The sequence below is a fragment of the Athene noctua genome, chromosome Z, assembly GCF_965140245.1.
Source record: "Athene noctua chromosome Z, bAthNoc1.hap1.1, whole genome shotgun sequence".
Classification (NCBI taxonomy): Eukaryota; Metazoa; Chordata; class Aves; order Strigiformes; family Strigidae; genus Athene; species Athene noctua.
The window spans coordinates 11,668,426-11,685,254 of NC_134077.1; the positions used below are offsets into that span (position 1 = coordinate 11,668,426).

Below are 16,829 nucleotides of genomic sequence, written 5' to 3' on the forward strand. Positions count from 1 at the left end.
TGAAATCTGTGTTGTGTGATTAGCTACATGTCTCTAATAGTGCTTCTTTATGAAGCAACAAACCTTAGAGAACTTCACGCAAACTATCAGGGCTGCATTACTGAATTACTCCTTTTGGTACTCTTTCGGCTCCTGGGGTCTTGGTTCACCTCTGGAGTTGTTCAATGTTTTTTGACTCAGGACTGGGAGACAGGTATGTTTGCTGCGTTTTGGATTAGGAACTTCTGTGTGTTGCACTCTGAATTCAGAGACTGCAGTCCAGAGACCAGCTCAGTGAGTGGACCCTTAGTAAGACTGATGAAGTCACTTGTGATAATCGTCTTGGCTCCTGGGTTGAATGATGGTTATACACCATAGTGATGAACACTTGTTTGCTCCCAGAATCCTATGTAGGAAAATATTTGCACAGAAGGAGGAAGGATACCTTTATTTGAAACTTGAATATCTATTTTAAGTTTCAGGAATATATAATTTCTAAGCATTATCCGCCTACTGAACAGCTGTCTTCTCTCCTGCCAGTGCTGCTTTCTTGACTTTTTCCTGTTAAAGCATAAGATAACAGCACTGACGGTTTACTAATAGGTGTATCAATACAATTCCCAATATAGACATGTTTGCTTTCTGTTTCCAGTCATAAATTGACACATAATTCAGTCTTGGAGAGGAAGAGGGAAGGAAAGCCCAGTCAGATTTGTATGATACTGTATACATTAGTTGTATATTCCTGTGCCTTTCTGTTGCCATTTACAGGACTACTTGAAAAGCTGATCCACTGGCCAAAACCCTCTTCTTGCAGCCAAATAAATGCAGTTCAAGTCCAACAGCAGAAAAAGCACCCTCTGCCATCCAGTATAGTGACATGCTTGGTGTTTATATCACACACATCACAGGTAATTAGTGCCCCAGTGGTGGTTTTGGAAACTGATGGTTTTGTACCAACAAGCAGGTGGTAAAATTGAGAAAGGGTGTGTTGCTGAGGCAGAGGGTTTATCTGTTCTTTATTAGTCTGTATTGTTAAATAAGGTGTCTGTCTGATTATGACTTCTGCATTGCAGTTCAGGTGCATCCTCTGCAGGGAGACACAGACCTTTCCCACGGAAGGAATATGGAGCATTCTTACCGGGGCAAATATCTGTCAGAGTGGGGAAGCAGTATGGATAGAGGTGGGGGATTTCCTCTGAGAGTCAGGAGGCAGAACCATGCCTTAGAAGTGACTAAAGAGGGGGCTCGCTGGGGGTCTGTATGACATGGCTCACACAGCCTGCAGCCCGGGATGCCCTGGACTGCTGCTAGCATTGCAGGGGGATAAATGCACTATGCAAGGTCTCTGGAGGTGCTAGGCATAGTAAATGTGTTTTTAACTAGAATTCGTTCGTTTGTCTTAAGTTTGCATTCTGAAGCATCATTTGATGCTCCTGGGGTGCTTGCATTAAGGCAGTGATTCAGACCATGCCACCCCAGAACTGTGACAAATAACTCTTGTCCTATCTCACTGTGATGAACAGCGAAACATTTATGTTTGCAAGCTGCCTGGCTAGTAATTTATTTAGAAAATGGTTCTGCAACAGAGCACAACATAAACCTTAATGTTTGAATTTGGGTCTTAATTTTCTTGAAGTCAGAAGGGTCAGGGCAGGATTGGTTTCTCTTGATCACAACCGATTTCAGAATTCCAGCTAGGAAAGGCAAATTGTTCAGTTTGGCCATTCCCAATTTCCTGATTGTTTTCTGTAGCTCTGCATATACTGCACAGAGTCCACCTCCATCCTCTGAAGACCTAGTTTTGTTAAAGCTGAATAGCACCTCTTGCTTGAAGTTCAAAGTATAGCCCCTGGTATCATTTTGGTTTCATATTCCTTTAATAAATGTTGGGTGATTGCCTGATACAAGACATCACTTTGGGTGGTGCTAGTTCTTCATCACCGATGAGGAGAGACAACAGGGACTGCATAATTAATTCCAGTATTTTCATTTCATTTCATCTTAAGCCAACAATAGGAAACTCGGGGGCAGATACATTTAATTGTACTAAATGAAATACTGAACATCAAGCCTCTAGCAACTAAAATGAAAAAAAAAAAAATCAGGTAATGTGAAGTTATGGCTTGTTTTATATCCAGGTCTTTAATAGTGTGCCTTGGAATGCAGTGTCCTTAATGAACTTCTGAAACTTCAGTGGTCACAGTCTGTTCCAAATGGTGTTCTTATTCTTTTTGGTTTGGTTGGTGGAAGTTATAATTGAGTTTTGTTTCTTTATTGAAGTGAATTTAGTAACGGTGAAAGGTGTTAGATTGAAGGCCCTGGAAATGGATGTCTTCAGGCAGTGTTAGTCACTGGGCAACCTGCTGAGCGTGCTAACAAGGTTGTCTGTTATGTTGTACTGCTGGGGGTCCTTTATGTATATGAGTTCATAGAACTTTATTAATATTTGGTCACTACCTGCTGAAACTGTTTCATATGCAGAACTGTAATACCCTACATTAAAGGTGCTCCAGATACAATATTTGCCCATTTCTTCCAGAAGAAAACAGTTTTATTTATCTTGATTGATTGGCTTCCTTTGCATACACTTGCACCTGCTTTAATACATATTTTTAAGGTAATTTAATATTTAGTGAACACCTGGATGAAGATCATTTTTCTAGGACAAAGATTACTTTACCCTGAGAAGAAAAACAAGCAAAAGCATAATCAGCTAAACAGAAATATGATTGAATGTGTTCGAAGGGCTTTTGTACAGGTTTAATTTATCTTACTTGAGATCATAACTTGAAATTGCTGCAGACTGCATGTAGAGAGACTGTGTACAATCTTAGATTCTTGCTTTTCATTTCATACCTGGGTTTGTCTGCCCTGTTATCTCCTTTCAGTGCTTTCATTAACACATGCCTCACATCTGACACAATAGTCAGTGGCTGAACTTTGACAGCAACCATGACTGTCAAAATTGAGTAGGGAACAGTTGGTTGTGGGAGCATTCTTATAATTATATTAACTTTTTAATTTTGTAAGAGGTATGCAAGTGACCCCTCTGTTTTTCCTGATACATTTGAATACCTATGTAGTACAGACCCTGTGCCTGGCTCTTGTGTCTCCAGCTGCTGGATACTGTACTAGTGCCCAATGGGTGATGATGACACAAGTTTTTAACTATTGAATTTTCTACCTTACAGGTATTTGTTATAGTTACTATGCCTATCCAATTCTAAGAATGGATTATTTGAGTAGATTCCTTACAAACATATAAAATAAAGGGGGATCTAGCGAGGCACTTCGGATGCCTCCAGCTCAATGCCTGATCCAAACAGGGTGGGTCCAGGCAGAATGGGATACAGATTGTGTAGTGGCTCTGTGCTGAATGGGGACTTGTGTCACACATCAGTAGGAAATGCTGACTGTGTCGGCCCATCTGAACTTCTCTTCTGTGGTCCTGAGGTGTGGCATCAAAATAAGCTCATAGATACTATTTGTAATGGAGATCCTATGTCCTCTTCTTAGCACTCACTCAAGCAGGGATTTATTTCACAGAATCAAGGAACTGCTTGGGTTGGAAGGGACCTTAAAGATCACCTAGTTCCACCCCCCCTGCCATGGGCAGGGACACCTTCCACTAGCCCAGGTTGCTCCAAGCCCCGTCCAGCCTGGCCTTGAACACTGCCAGGGAGGGGGCAGCCACAGCTTCTCTGGGAAACCTGTGCCAGGGCCTCACCACCCTCACAGGGAAGGATTTCTTCCTAATATCTAATATAAATCTATCCTCTTTCAGTTTAAAACCATTGTCCCTTATTCTATCACTATGCCCCTGATAAAGAGTCCCTCCCCATCTTTCCTGTAGCCCCTTTAAGTACTGGAAGGCCGCTATAAGGTCTCCCCAGAGCCTTCTCTTCTCCAGGCTGAACAACCCCAACTCTCTCAGCCTGTCCTCACAGGGGAGGTGCTCCAGCCCCTGATCATCTTTGTGGCCTCTTCTGGACCCACTTGCACAGGTCCGTGTCCTTATACGGGGAGCCCCAGAGCTGGGCACAGCACTGCAGGTGGGATCTCACCAGAGTGGAGTAGAAGGGGAGAATCCTCTCCCTCGCCCTGCTGGCCACACTTCTTTTGATGCAGCCCAGGACATGGTTGGCTTTCTGGGCTGTGAGCACTCACTGCTGGCTCACAGTCAGTTTTCCATCCGCCAATACCCCCAGGTCCTTCTCCTGCGCTCAGTCCACTCATTGTCCAGCCTGTATTTGTGCTTGGGATTGCCCCAACCCTTGTGCAGGTCCTTGCACTTGACCTTGACTTCATGAGGTTTGCACAGGCCCACCTTTCTACTCTGTCCAGGTCCCTCTGGATGGCATACCCCTTCAGCGTGTCAACCGCACCACACAGCTTGGTGTTGTCAGTAGACTTGTTAAGGTGCACTCAATCCCACTGTCCATGTCTCGGACAAAGATGTTAAATACTGCTGATCCCAACACTGACCCCTGAGGAATGCCACTTGTCACCCCCTCCACATGGTCAAGCCATTGACCGCAACTCTTTGAGTGCACCTATCTAGCCAGTGCCTGGCTAGATAGTGGTCCAGTGGTGCATCTGTCAAATCCATGCCTTGACAAGGATGTCATGAAGGACAGTCAAATGTTTTGCACAGGTCCAGGTAGATGACATCAGTTGCTCTTCCCTTATCCACCAACGCTGTAACCCTGTTGTAGAAGACTGCCAAATTCATCAGGTATGATTTGCCCTTAGTGAAGCCATGTAGGCTGTCACCAATCACCTCCTTATTTTCCATGTGCCCTAGCATATTTTCCAGGAGGATCTGATCCATGACCTTGCCAGGCACAGACATGAGACTGACTGGCCTGTTGTTCCCTGGGTCTTCCTTTTTTCCCTTTTGAAAAATAGCTACTATGTTTCCCCTTTTCCAGTCAGTGGGAACTTCACCAGACTGCCATGACTTCTCAAATATAATGGATAGTGGCTTAGACACTTCATCCACCAGTTCCCTCAGGACCCATGGATGCATCCCATGGACTTGTGCACCTTCAGGTCCCTTAGATGGTCTTGAACCTGATCTTCTCCTACAGTGGGCAGTTCTTCGTTCTCCCAGTCCCAACCTCTGCCTTCTGTGTCTTGGTCAGTGTGGCTGGAGCCCTTCCTGGTGAATACTGAGGAAAAAAAAGGTAGTTGAGAACCTCAGCCTTCTCCATATCCCAAGTAATGAGGTGTCCCGTTTCCTTCCAGAGAGGGCCCACATTTTCCGTAGTCTTCATCACCGGTGTACCTATAGAAGCTTTTATTGTTGCTCTTGACATCCCTGGCCAGATTTAATTCTGTCAGGGCTTTGGCCTTCCTAACCTGATCCCTGGATACCCAGTCATTTTCTCTGTATTTCTCGCAGGCTACCTGCCCTTGCTTCTGTCCTCTCTAAGCTTCCTTTTTGTGTTTGAGCTTGTCCAGGAGCTCCTTGTTTATCCATGCAGGCCTCCTGGCATTCTTATTTGTCTTCCTTTTTGTCAGGATGCATCTCTTCTGAGCTTGGAGGAGGTGATCCTTGAATATTAACCAACTTTCTTGGGCCCCTCTTCCCTCCAGGGCTTTATCCCATGGTACTCTGCCAAGCAGATCCCTGAAGAGGCTGAAGTCTGCTCTGCTGTAGCCCAGGGCAGTGAGCTGGCTGTGCACCTTCCTCGCTGCCCGAAGGATCTTGCACTCCACCGTTTCACAGTCACTGCAGCCAAGGCTGTCCTTGAGCTTCACACTCCTCACCAGCCCCTCCTTGTTGGTGAGAACAAGGTCCAGCATAGCACCTCTCCTCGTTGGCTCCTCTGTCACTTGGAGAAGGAAGTTATCAGCTACACACTCCAGGAACCTTCTGGATTACTTGTGCCCTGCACTGCTGCCCCTCCAAGAGATAATGAGGTGGTTGAAGTCCCCCATGAGGACCAGGCCTGTGAACATGAGGCTGCTCCTATCCATCTCTAGAGGCCCTCTTCTGCTCGGTCTTCCTGGTTGGGTGGCCTGTAGCAGACCCCACTATAATGTCTCCTGTCCCTGCCTTCCCTTTAATCCTGACCCATCAGCTCTCGGTTGTCTCCTCACCCATCCCCAGGCAGAGCTCCCTGCACTCCAGCTGTCACTGACATAGAGGCTGTTGACATTTTCAAATCAATGTGATGAGAGGAGGGGGCATGCTGTTAAAGAAAGACCCTCGTTTCTGGGTTTCGCTCAGCTGCAAGAGTATTAAACTTAGGCCTGTTGTCAGGAGAGCAAGTTGGTCCCAGGATATAGAGGAATCTGGGCACTCCTCTGCCATCATATCTTCCCAGCTCTGAGTGGTCCAGATTCTCTTGTGTGTATGTTGAAATGGGGGGATCTGACTGTAAAAGTCAATAGCAAGAGCCATCATGCGGAGGGTAACTCATGGCTTTGATCCTGCTGTCCAGATTCAGTGAAACATGACTTTGTGTTTGTCTGTTTCTGATGAGCATTGTGTACTTTCTGGTGCACAGGAGCAGCGGAGAAGAGCTCAAAGCATGGGGCTGAAGACCGAACCCAGAATTTCATCATGGCAATGAAGGATCGCATGAAAATCCGGGAGCGGAACAAGCCAGAGATCTTTGACTTGATCAGAGATGTGTTCTGTGAAAGCAAATTGACACATGCTCAGCAGATGAAGACAGTGAAGCAGAGCGTGCTTGATGGCACCTCAAAATGGTCAGCAAAGATCACGATCACAGGTGAGTGTGGGAGACATGGTTCTCTTGACCTTGCCTAGCAGCTTAAGGTAAGAGAGACTTGGTGTCGAGCTGGAGAGCTATATCTCTTTCTGTTCAGTGTACAGGTAGCAGGTGGAGATACTCCTACTCCAGGCACTGTAGTGCACCATGAGCTAAGGCTCATCAGAGAAGCTCTCATGAGTGATATGCCTGTTTCTCTGTCTGTTCCGAGCTGCTGCTTCATGTGGTGTGTAGACATACTGTTTTATTGGGTGGTGGTGGTAACCCTTCTCTTTTCCTTCCAGTGGTGTGTGCTCAGGGTCTGCAGGCCAAAGACAAGACTGGGTCCAGCGATCCGTATGTAACTGTTCAAGTGGGTAAAACAAAGAAGAGGACAAAAACAATTTTTGGGAATCTGAACCCTGTATGGGAAGAGAAGTTTTACTTGTAAGTGCTCTTAGAAGGACTCTCAGCCCCATTTTGCATGTTTGTACAATCTGTGCTTCGACAGCTGTGTCTTCTCTGTCAGTATGCATTTCCACATCACCTGTAATGTGTGATGGTTTTGTTTCCACACAGTGTTGTGTGTGTATGTCTGGAGGGTTGATGTCTTTAATAATTTATGTAGTGCACACCTGTTCGTCTCATCTGTCTGTCTTGTGTGTATGTAAATTGTCTGATCTAAGAACACTTTTATATTGATGTTTCTAGAGAAGGCTAAAGGGAAAGGCAAAACTTTAACTCAGTGACTTTTGTTCCTGGCTAACAGACATATTTTCGAAATTTTGTGACGTAAAAGAGTAAAGTTTGTATAAAAGACTTAAGCAAGCTTCCTGTGACCTATAGCTATGACCTGCTACTGGTATTTGACCAACAGAAGTTAAAGGCAGTGTCTGTCACCTGTCTTTGATGCTACCAGTCTCCCCTTTTAGTTCTGAAAAATCAATGTAACAATAACTTGAGGGATTATCTGCTTTCAAGATGAGCAATGTATCCATGTCTGAATTGAAAGCAAAGGCTGCAGGCACAATTCTTTAGATATCAACTACTCTCAGAAGGCTGAAGAATGCATTATTCCATTCTGCTTTTATTGAATAAGTAAACAGTACCCTCAATTTATCATTGAACATGTTATAAAACAAAATGGAGACATGAAATACAGCAAGCATTTTTTGAAGATTCTAGATGATGTAATTCAACCTCAAACATCTTTATTTCCTTTAATAAGTAAGCTCTTCCCTTGTACGTTCTCTCTCTTTTCTTCCCCCCACCCCCCATTTTTTCCTAAACTGCTTGGGAGTAGCTCTCTCTGCAAACTGAAATTTGTGTTTTAAAATCAGGCTTATATGAGCCTTGCTTTGTCTTTACAAAGTACAGTACAAACAACATTATTTTTAAAGTAGTTTTGAGCTACTCATTAACATCAGAAAAATCTTGGTGCTATTTTGAGCGTGTAAACCCTTGGCTTTATTCTTAGTTTAATCCAAGGTAACATTACTGCTTGGTAAGTAGTAAGGATGCTTAGGTGCCATTTGGATAACTCTAGTCACAATAGCAGTAAGTCTGTGTGGGAGCCTTAAGGACCTTGATTTACCATGCCAAGTAGTTACCATGGTATTTGCAGTGTGTTCCCTTCTAATTTTAGGAGCTTCAACAAATACTGTGTTTAAAGATAGATAGCACAACGTGATAAATGTCACAGTTTTAACGGTGCCACTGTTTAGATTTTATCGCCATGTCTGTGATTCAGCAGATAATATGCTGTTGGGCATTAGAGTTGGTGCTACTTTCTGTTTTGCCTTTATCTAGTTGGTTGTTTTAATTGCCCTGGAATAGCAGGAGGAGATGGAGGAAATGAGCGGAGTCCCCAGATCAATGGCAGAAGAGCATTCAGTACTGGAATCAATGTGGTGTTTCATCAGTAGATGTCAAAGCTCACCTTATGTTGGATGAGGAGAGTCATTTAGAAGATTATGCAGCACTGGTCTTCTACACACCCATCTTCGCTTTTTGCATTTATGGATCATTTTTCAACTTGCAACTCTTAAAATTTCTGAATTCTACCCCATAATCAAATGGAAATTTATATCAACATATGCAGGCCAAAAATACCAATTACATACCAAGCTTTTTTGGAAGAGATTGTCAGCACAATCAAGAGATTGTCAGATTTAAAGGCTTGGAGGATGTGTGTGTGTTTCTTAGAATTAAGTTAATTTGTTATAGTGAGAGAAAGGTGTGTTGGTAGTTATTGAAAGCCTACTTTGCAGTAGACATGAAAAGTTTGGTGTTCAAATGTTTAAACATTTAAACAGGTGCAAGATACTTGAGTAGAGGGAGGTCAGGTCAGTAACTAATGTGTGTGTCAGCAGTTGCCGTTCCTTTTCTGTTTGTCTTGGTGGACAGACTTGTTTGTAGCCGGTGTTCATTAAGTGCCCAGTATGTTTTATATGATCACAATTGCAGTGTCTTTTCAAAGGTTGGATACAGAGCCAGAAATCTGTCTGCATCAGTCATTATAATTACAGCATCATTATTGTAATCCATGGCATGAACTGAGGCAGACTGTGTATAGCTCAGCGATGTAATTCTTTCTACAGACTCAGTATAAGTTTATTAAAAGCAGCTTGAAGAAGTTTTAAAATTTTTAAGGCTGCAGTAGCCTATTTCAAATAGTTTTTCTGTGCTTATTTATAGTGATGGATGGAAAAGTATATTAGCTTAGATACCTCTCCTTAAATATGACTTTGTTCCTTTTCTGTTTTCAGAAAAAATGTGGTAGGCTTGACCCAGTTTGGAAGTCCAGATTTAGAACCATATTTTAGAAAAGGCAAGGTTGAAAACACTTTGGGTTCCCATTATAAGTGCTATTTAGGTCATGACTAGCCTATGTCACTGTAGGCATCTGCTTAGATTGATGTCCAGTTCTTGGGGCATATTTATGTTGTCTGAGCAAGTGATTTGCAGGTCCTGCTTCTTTCTGAAAATTATCTCTTTGTGTAGTTACATCTTTAACTTTAGGAAATATGAGAAATTTTTGTATCTTTCACTGGAGTTTGAAGACCTATGAAAAAATAAGGAGTTGATCTTTCTGCTCAGTTCAAAGCTTTGCAGTCTTGATGCAGAGACTGCATATGTGGTTCTCAGCAGGATGAAGCTTGATGGGGGACTCCTGCCATTGCTGTGATACAGAAATGTTGTTCTGTTAACATTCGCTAAGGAAGCCCTGCTTCCCTTGTCTTTACATCACATTCCCCTTCTGCAGCAATCCCTGATACCTTTCCTGTAGTTATGATGAGCAGGCTTATAGGTAGCCCCCTTCATTTGCCATGTACGTTTCTCTTCTGTGCCCTCAGCTCTCTTCCCTTGCCCTTAACTCTGGCCGGACAGAAAGCAGCACATCCTGCCTGCAGTTGGTTCCGAGTTGTCTGGATCGATTGGTATATGAGAGCCAGGTGGCTGCAGACTTTCCAGGGACGGCAGCTGGTATGGGTTTCTCTTCTCCATCTAGCTGCAATTTTTTCACAAAACTCGTTGGCACATAGAAGCTTTCATAACAAGTCTGCGTAACTCTCCTTAGGAAACAGCCCAGTAATATTAGAGGGAAGATATTTTTGCACCGTTCAGTGCAATTAGAACAAGATATTACTTCCCCATTTAAGACATGTTTTAGATGTCAGTGAAAAATACAGGATTCCTAGAATCTTTTTTTGTAAAGGCTGAAGCTGAGCATCCATTTGAATGGGTTACAGTTGCAGACTGTTTAGGAGAATAAACTTGACCCCAGGACAGTTTCCATTTTAAAGGGAGAGCTCTGAACTTGTTTGGAGGCTGCTAGTTTGTACCCTTTATTCAAGAAGTGTCCTAGTCTTTAATGACTGTGAGCACTAAAAGTTACTGGATTCAAACAGGACGTTGCTGTTTTTCTTGGCTGGGGCACAAAATGACTTGTTCATTTTACAGTAATATCTCCTTGAAGTTACATGGTCTGAGTACAGCTGTGTCTGAAGCTTTGAATGGTGGGTGTGAAATCATTGCCTGGAACAGATTACATTGTCACTGAACGGTTTGTAAGAGGCATGTTTATTCTCTCTCACTGCAGAAGGGTAACTGAGTTAAAATAAATGCAGTGCCTCCTGCTAGCAGATAATATTTTACTAGGACATGCAGAGCCCCACATGATATACATTCCTGTTAATCCTTGGGGAATGGTGCTATTGCATAGCTAACCACTGGGTTGTCACCCAGAAATTTCTATTTGATTCTGCAATTTTTCCTTTAGCTGCTGAGCCTGTTATCAAGCTCAGCATCTTTCAGTTATCACTGTGGTTATATGTGACTGTTCCAGAGCTGTTTTAAACTTCCCCTTCTGAGACCACTGTGTTTATAAATGTCACTGTAACTATGCACCCTCAGCCTACCTTCACTGTGTGTTAGGGGCCATTTGGTTTGTCTTGCTTTCTTTATGCTCCAGGTACTGCAGATACTGAAACTGGCACTCTGATAAAATCATGCTTGTTTCCCTGCTCAGGGAGGGAGCAGGGAAGTGTTACCAATGTGAAACTTAAATTTGAACGCAGAGTTGATGCCTTGTGGCAAGTGCCTGTTGGGAAGCTGAGTTAAATGTAGCTAAGAATGTAATGCTCAGAATCACTTTATCTGCTCTTTGTCATTAGGAGAGCCGCACCATGAATTTGTCAGTCAGTGTTGTAGCATTGGGTAAGCAAAATTATTGTACTTGTTCCCCTAAGAAAAGAGCTTCATGCTGGTAAGAACAGAAAACTAATTTCTTTGTTCTTAGACAGCAACAGCTGCATCTCAGGGCATATTATTGTGCCATTATGCTCAACTTCTACACTAGTAAGGATTTGAGCTTTGTTATCACTCTGATTTTGCCTTCAGTATTTTCTCCTCTGTCCTTTTTTTCTCCCTAAGAGAGGAGACTTAGCACTGTTTAAAAATGAACCTATACTGAGAAGTTTTCTGCCTTCCATTCTCACTGAGATTGGCCACAACAGAGCTGTCAGTTGAACTCTGCTATGTCAAGACACTTTACTTGAACCACATCCAAATCTTCCTGCTTTTTCAGCCAGACCATTTTCCATAGACAATTATTCTTCTGCTCCCTCTGTGTATGTTATAACTCCTTACTGGGCTTTCTCATACTGGTTGTTGCAACACCAGTTTCCTTCCTTTCTCATTTTCCAGAAAATCGCTTTGCTTTTTTTTTGAGCTTTGCTCCTCAGAAGCAAAACTTTCCCCCTAAAATGATCACAGGTCCTTAAGTCTTGCTGATCTGTTCTCTCTTGTGCATTTTCCCACATCCTGCACTCTCATCCATTATTTCTACAAGCAACTCTGCTTTCTTTCTCTACCATTGCATGAAACGTTCCCTGCACTAGACTGTGAAACTTTATAGGCCCTTCTTGAGAGTTGCTTCTGCCATGGTGCAGAAAGGAAACTATTCATAGAATATGGCCATATAGATATTCACTAGACTCTCAGAATCATAAATATTTTATTTAATATCAAAACACAACAGAACTGCTTAATTCTGGGCTTCACTGGCCTACTTTTCAATCTGCAAAATATTGTTGCTTCCTTTACTCCCTCACTTCCATTGTTTGTTCTTGCTATGTCTACTCGTTGCTTTTTGGTTTTATTAACCTGTCAGCTCTACAAGCCAGGGGCTATTTTATGCTCTGGGAGTTGCCAAGCACAGTGGAGTCCTGTCTGAATCTGGGGTCTCTGGGCCATCCTGTCTTTCAGGCAGAAAATACAAGAAAACAGCATCATTTAGTGAAATATCTTTATGTAAAATGGGCAATGTGGAGCAATAGGGTCATGTTGTCATCCCACCTCTCTAGTCTGCACAGTGCATTTTAGAGATGCACAGTCTGGGGCTCACTGCAGCATTTGTGGAGTGACACTGAGGGCTTGGTGAGTCCTGCAGGGTTAATGTTTGGTAACACCTTTCTTAAGATGAAAAATTGATTGGGAAGATATGTCCATGCAGATACATGTGATACAAATGGATCTTTACCCTTATGGTTATTTACCAGACTGTGGTTTCCTTCATGAGTGTAGGTTTTATTACGGATGCTCTCAAATAAACAACCAAGCCCCAAAATAAAAAAAAAAATAATTATTATTAACAGTTAACTAGCTCTCCGTAAATTACAGGTTCAAAAGTCTGTGAGAGGAAAACAGAACTGCTTTCTAGGGTTTAACGGCAACCCAGAACGCAGAACAAAGCAACACTCCTTGGGATTTAATGGCAACCCAAAATGCTTTATCATTCACCTGACAAGTGAGGGCTCTCAACCTTGAGGCCCTGCTCAGGGCAGCGTCCCAACCCAAGGCACCTCAAGGAGTTTCCTTGGGCAGCATCCTGACCCAAGGGGAGAGTCCTCGACCGCAGCTGCTCCTCCAGAGGACAAGCTCCAAATGGCCCCCCCAGGGGACTCCACTGATACCCAGGCCCAATCTGACCTGTAGTCGATAGCGGCTCCCATTGCCCAAAGGCCCCAGTTACCACGAGGCCCCGAGAACAACGGCAGCCCCGAGCTGCTGCCCTTCAGCAGCCAAGAAGCTCTGCTCTCATTGGGTGGATGCACCTGCTACAGTTTACCACTATGAGCTAATGGTGTCCGAAGGTTATAGGTTTTCAATTTATCACTCTCTGTATTTTCAACTTATGATCCTTACTGTGGGTAAAGACCATTTTGTGAACTGCTGGACACATGGTTTTACAGGTATCCCTTTGTATCTCTTTTGGTTGAACTTTTGCAAACTGTTAGTGTTACCACAACTGAACAAGGTTTATGAGTTTGGCTTTAGCATTCTAGCATTCTTGAATGCTAAAGTAACTGTCCTGAAAATGTTAGCACAAGCAGCAAATGATTAGCAATTTTAGCACAAATGTCATTGAATTTTTTCTTTCAAAGTATGAATCATTGGCTCAAAAATGGTGTTCTGATGATTTTTTTTATGCAGTTTTCCTTTTTCTTTCCACTTACTGGAGGAGATGAGGCACATGTGATACTCTGTCCCAGACCTCTGACATCATCTGAGCCAGTTTGGGCCAAACTTTAGAGACAGGCAGAGGTCTTGGAATTAAGGATCACTTCTACAGGGTGTTTTTTTTCGGAAGTTAGAGCTACATTAGAAGGCTACAAATTGCTAAGTTCATTGTGGGAGGCACTACAGTGTAAATTCATCAGTTGCCTGTTCTGTTTAGCCACCAATATATCAATTAGTGTGTGTGTGGGCCTGCCACTGTGTGTACAGACCAGAATTAACTACAGCTTCATGCGCTCACGTGTTTCCCCTCAACCCAGTTGCTAGCTGGGCATGGGAGGAGGCCTGAGTATTCACAGTGCAGGGAACGGTTGTGGGGAACTGGTGGTTTAGGGCTGGGTAAGGCCAAAGTGGAACATGGCAGAAGAAATGGAGGTAGAGAATGGGATAGAGAGCAAGTCAGCAGAACCACACTCAGCTGCTTCCACTGCTCCGGCAACACTGGTTTCAGGCAGAAAAACTCCATGGGAAAAAAAATCACAATTCATTTGATTTGAGCCCCTGACTACAAGAAAGACACTGAGGTGCTGGAGTGTGTCCAGAGAAGAGAAAGCAAGCTGGTGAAAGGTCTAGAGCACAAGTCTTAAGAGGAGTGGCTGAGGAACCGGGGTTGTTCAGCCTGGAGAAATGGAGGCTGAGGGGAGACCTTACTGCTCTCTACAGCCACCTGAAAGGAGGGTGTAGAGGGGTGGGTGTTGGTCTCTTATCCAAAATAACAAGTAATGGGACAAGAGGAAATGACCTTAAGTTGTGCCAGGGGAGATTTAGATTGGATATTAGGAAAAATTCATTCTCTGAAAGGGTTGTCAAGCATTGGAACAGGCTGCCCAGGGAAGAGGTTAAGTCACCATACCTGGAGGTATTTAAAAGACGTGTAGATGTGGCACTTAGGGACATGGTTTAGTGGTGGGCTTGGCAGTGTGAGGTTAACAGTTAGACCCAATGATCTTAAAGGTTTTTTCCAATCTAAATGATTCTGTGATTCTATTATTTTAATTTTTCTTAAAGATTTGGTGTGCTGTTTCTCGAAAATGTTACTTTATTTGGTAGCTTGAAGTATAAAAGTCCTTTATAAAAATGGTACCACTGCAAACATCAGAACAATATGAATAAAGAAGAAAGACAATTGGAGCCATGTACAAAGGGAACCTGGTTCCCAGTCTCTCGTACTCTGAAATGGGTGTGAAAGCATTCTGTACTTTCATCCTTTCAGTGGGGTCACAGAGTTTCTTCTCTTTGCGCCCTATTGGGAAAGCTGAGGGAGCTTGGCTGTGGGAGACTGGATGTATGTGTGCACACAGTGAAATCAAGCTTCACAAAAATGTATCAATAAGCAGGGCATGCATGTTTAGAAATGTTCCAGCTCCTGTTTTAATGAAAGTGAAGGTTTCTAGCAGCAGAGCTTGTTACCCATAATCTTACGGAGCCTTGAAGCTGTCACAAATTGGAAGTTATTTCTCATTAGTTAGAAAGCCTGTTATCAAACAACAAGCCCAAGTCCTGCAGTATTTGTGGTTATGTTTTGGGGTGCTTCCTTGGAAGGTGAACCAGTGTTGACACAAAATGTCTTGCTTTACTGAAATCAAGGACCGTGGTTTGTACAGACTTAGATGGTGATGTTTTATGGGTAAGTCACCAGCCCAAGGCTTTCAGCTGCTGTGAGTGAGTGATAAGGCTCACCTTCTGTCATGGGAGCAGCATAAGGAATATGAATTGAGCAGTCTCTTAAAAACAACAGAGAAAGATGTGGTAAAACAGAAGCTTCAGTAGCTCAGTAAATGCTACTGGAAAGTTTCCTGTAGCACTTAGTAGTGAGTTGTGCTTCTGTAGCCAAACGAAGGATGATAGCCAGCTGCTCTAGGAGCATGGGACAGTGCATGTAGGACCACCTAAGGTAGATTTCGGTCTGAACAGTGAATGTTTTCCTAAAGGAAAGAGCAAGTTTCTGAGCTTTGGTAGAAAAGAAACAAAATCAAAGCAGTCCTGTCAAAGAAGTGGTGTGCCAGAAGGCAAGTTCTGAGGAAGTCTGGAGCTAACTTGCAGGTGCTTTGTAAATGGCACTGTGTGCCAGTCTGTGTGTTTAGGCACCCATGCACTTCTGAACACCGAGCCTCTACAGTACTGCCAGGATGTACACTAGTGCACCGTGTCAGGAACAGAGGATTTCTTTTACACTCTTGTCCTGTGTTGCTGGTAGATATGGCAATGCACTCAGATAAATTTAAGAGCTACAAAGAGCAGCAGTCCAAGCATTCCCTGCTTGTGAATGCTTGCTGCATGGCTTTGTTAAAGGAAGAGACCCTTGAAGTAGAGGAGAAGGAAGGGAAGAATAAAGGCAGAAGAGAAACACTGAAACCTTCTTTCTTCTGAACTTCAAATACAACTTTGGTTGCACAGCAAAGGCAGGGAGCAGTGATGCTCTCTGCCTGTGATCAGAACTGCATGGAATTGCTTCTAACTTTCTCCATATAATTCCCAGCTACTCCTCTCTGCTGGAAAAGTCAGTAGGAGCTGAACGTATGTCTGTTAAGCAGTCCTGAATCACAGTGGTGGCAGTTGGAGCCCAAGTGATTTCTTGGTAGAGCGCATGCAAATACCAGTCACTGCCACATCTTATTGACCGGGCTTAGCAGATCTCTTCTGACCCATTTCTTCATTTTCCCTGTTGCTTAGCAACAGATGCAGCATGTTAAGAGGCTGGAATACAGGCCTTTAGCAGAAATTGCCTGTTTTCATAGGTTTTATTTCCTTGAGGGCAGACATTTGTGGTGGTTATGGTGAGTAATCACCCTTGTCATGGTCTCATGTGAACATTCAAATTGCTTTATTGTATCGCATGCCCTGTAAATGAACAGCACTCTTATAATAAGGTTCTTCTACCCACTTCTGAAATCCAGGAACCTGTTTGTATCTACAAAAGGTATCCGAACACCTAAAAAGAGTGGCAGGCTGCAAATTCTGCCTGAGCATTAAGCTGGAGGGTGCCGATTCAGCAAACAGTAAACTGCTTTTTTAAATGGAAATGTCTTTACTGATCTGTCCAGA

At 43.3% G+C, this 16,829-nt stretch overlaps 1 protein-coding gene across 13 annotated transcripts in view; it reads left to right on the plus strand.

The window, feature by feature from the left end:
* The window catches only part of UNC13B (unc-13 homolog B), a 220,296-nt gene that overhangs the window by 137,802 nt on the left and 65,665 nt on the right, over window positions 1–16,829 (plus strand). For all 13 annotated transcript variants that reach the window (XM_074932208.1, XM_074932211.1, XM_074932210.1 and 10 more), the window contains 2 exons: window positions 6,498–6,725; window positions 7,010–7,151. In XM_074932208.1, the coding sequence (XP_074788309.1) occupies window positions 6,498–6,725; window positions 7,010–7,151 (370 nt within the window). The remainder of the gene's footprint in view (window positions 1–6,497; window positions 6,726–7,009; window positions 7,152–16,829) is intronic.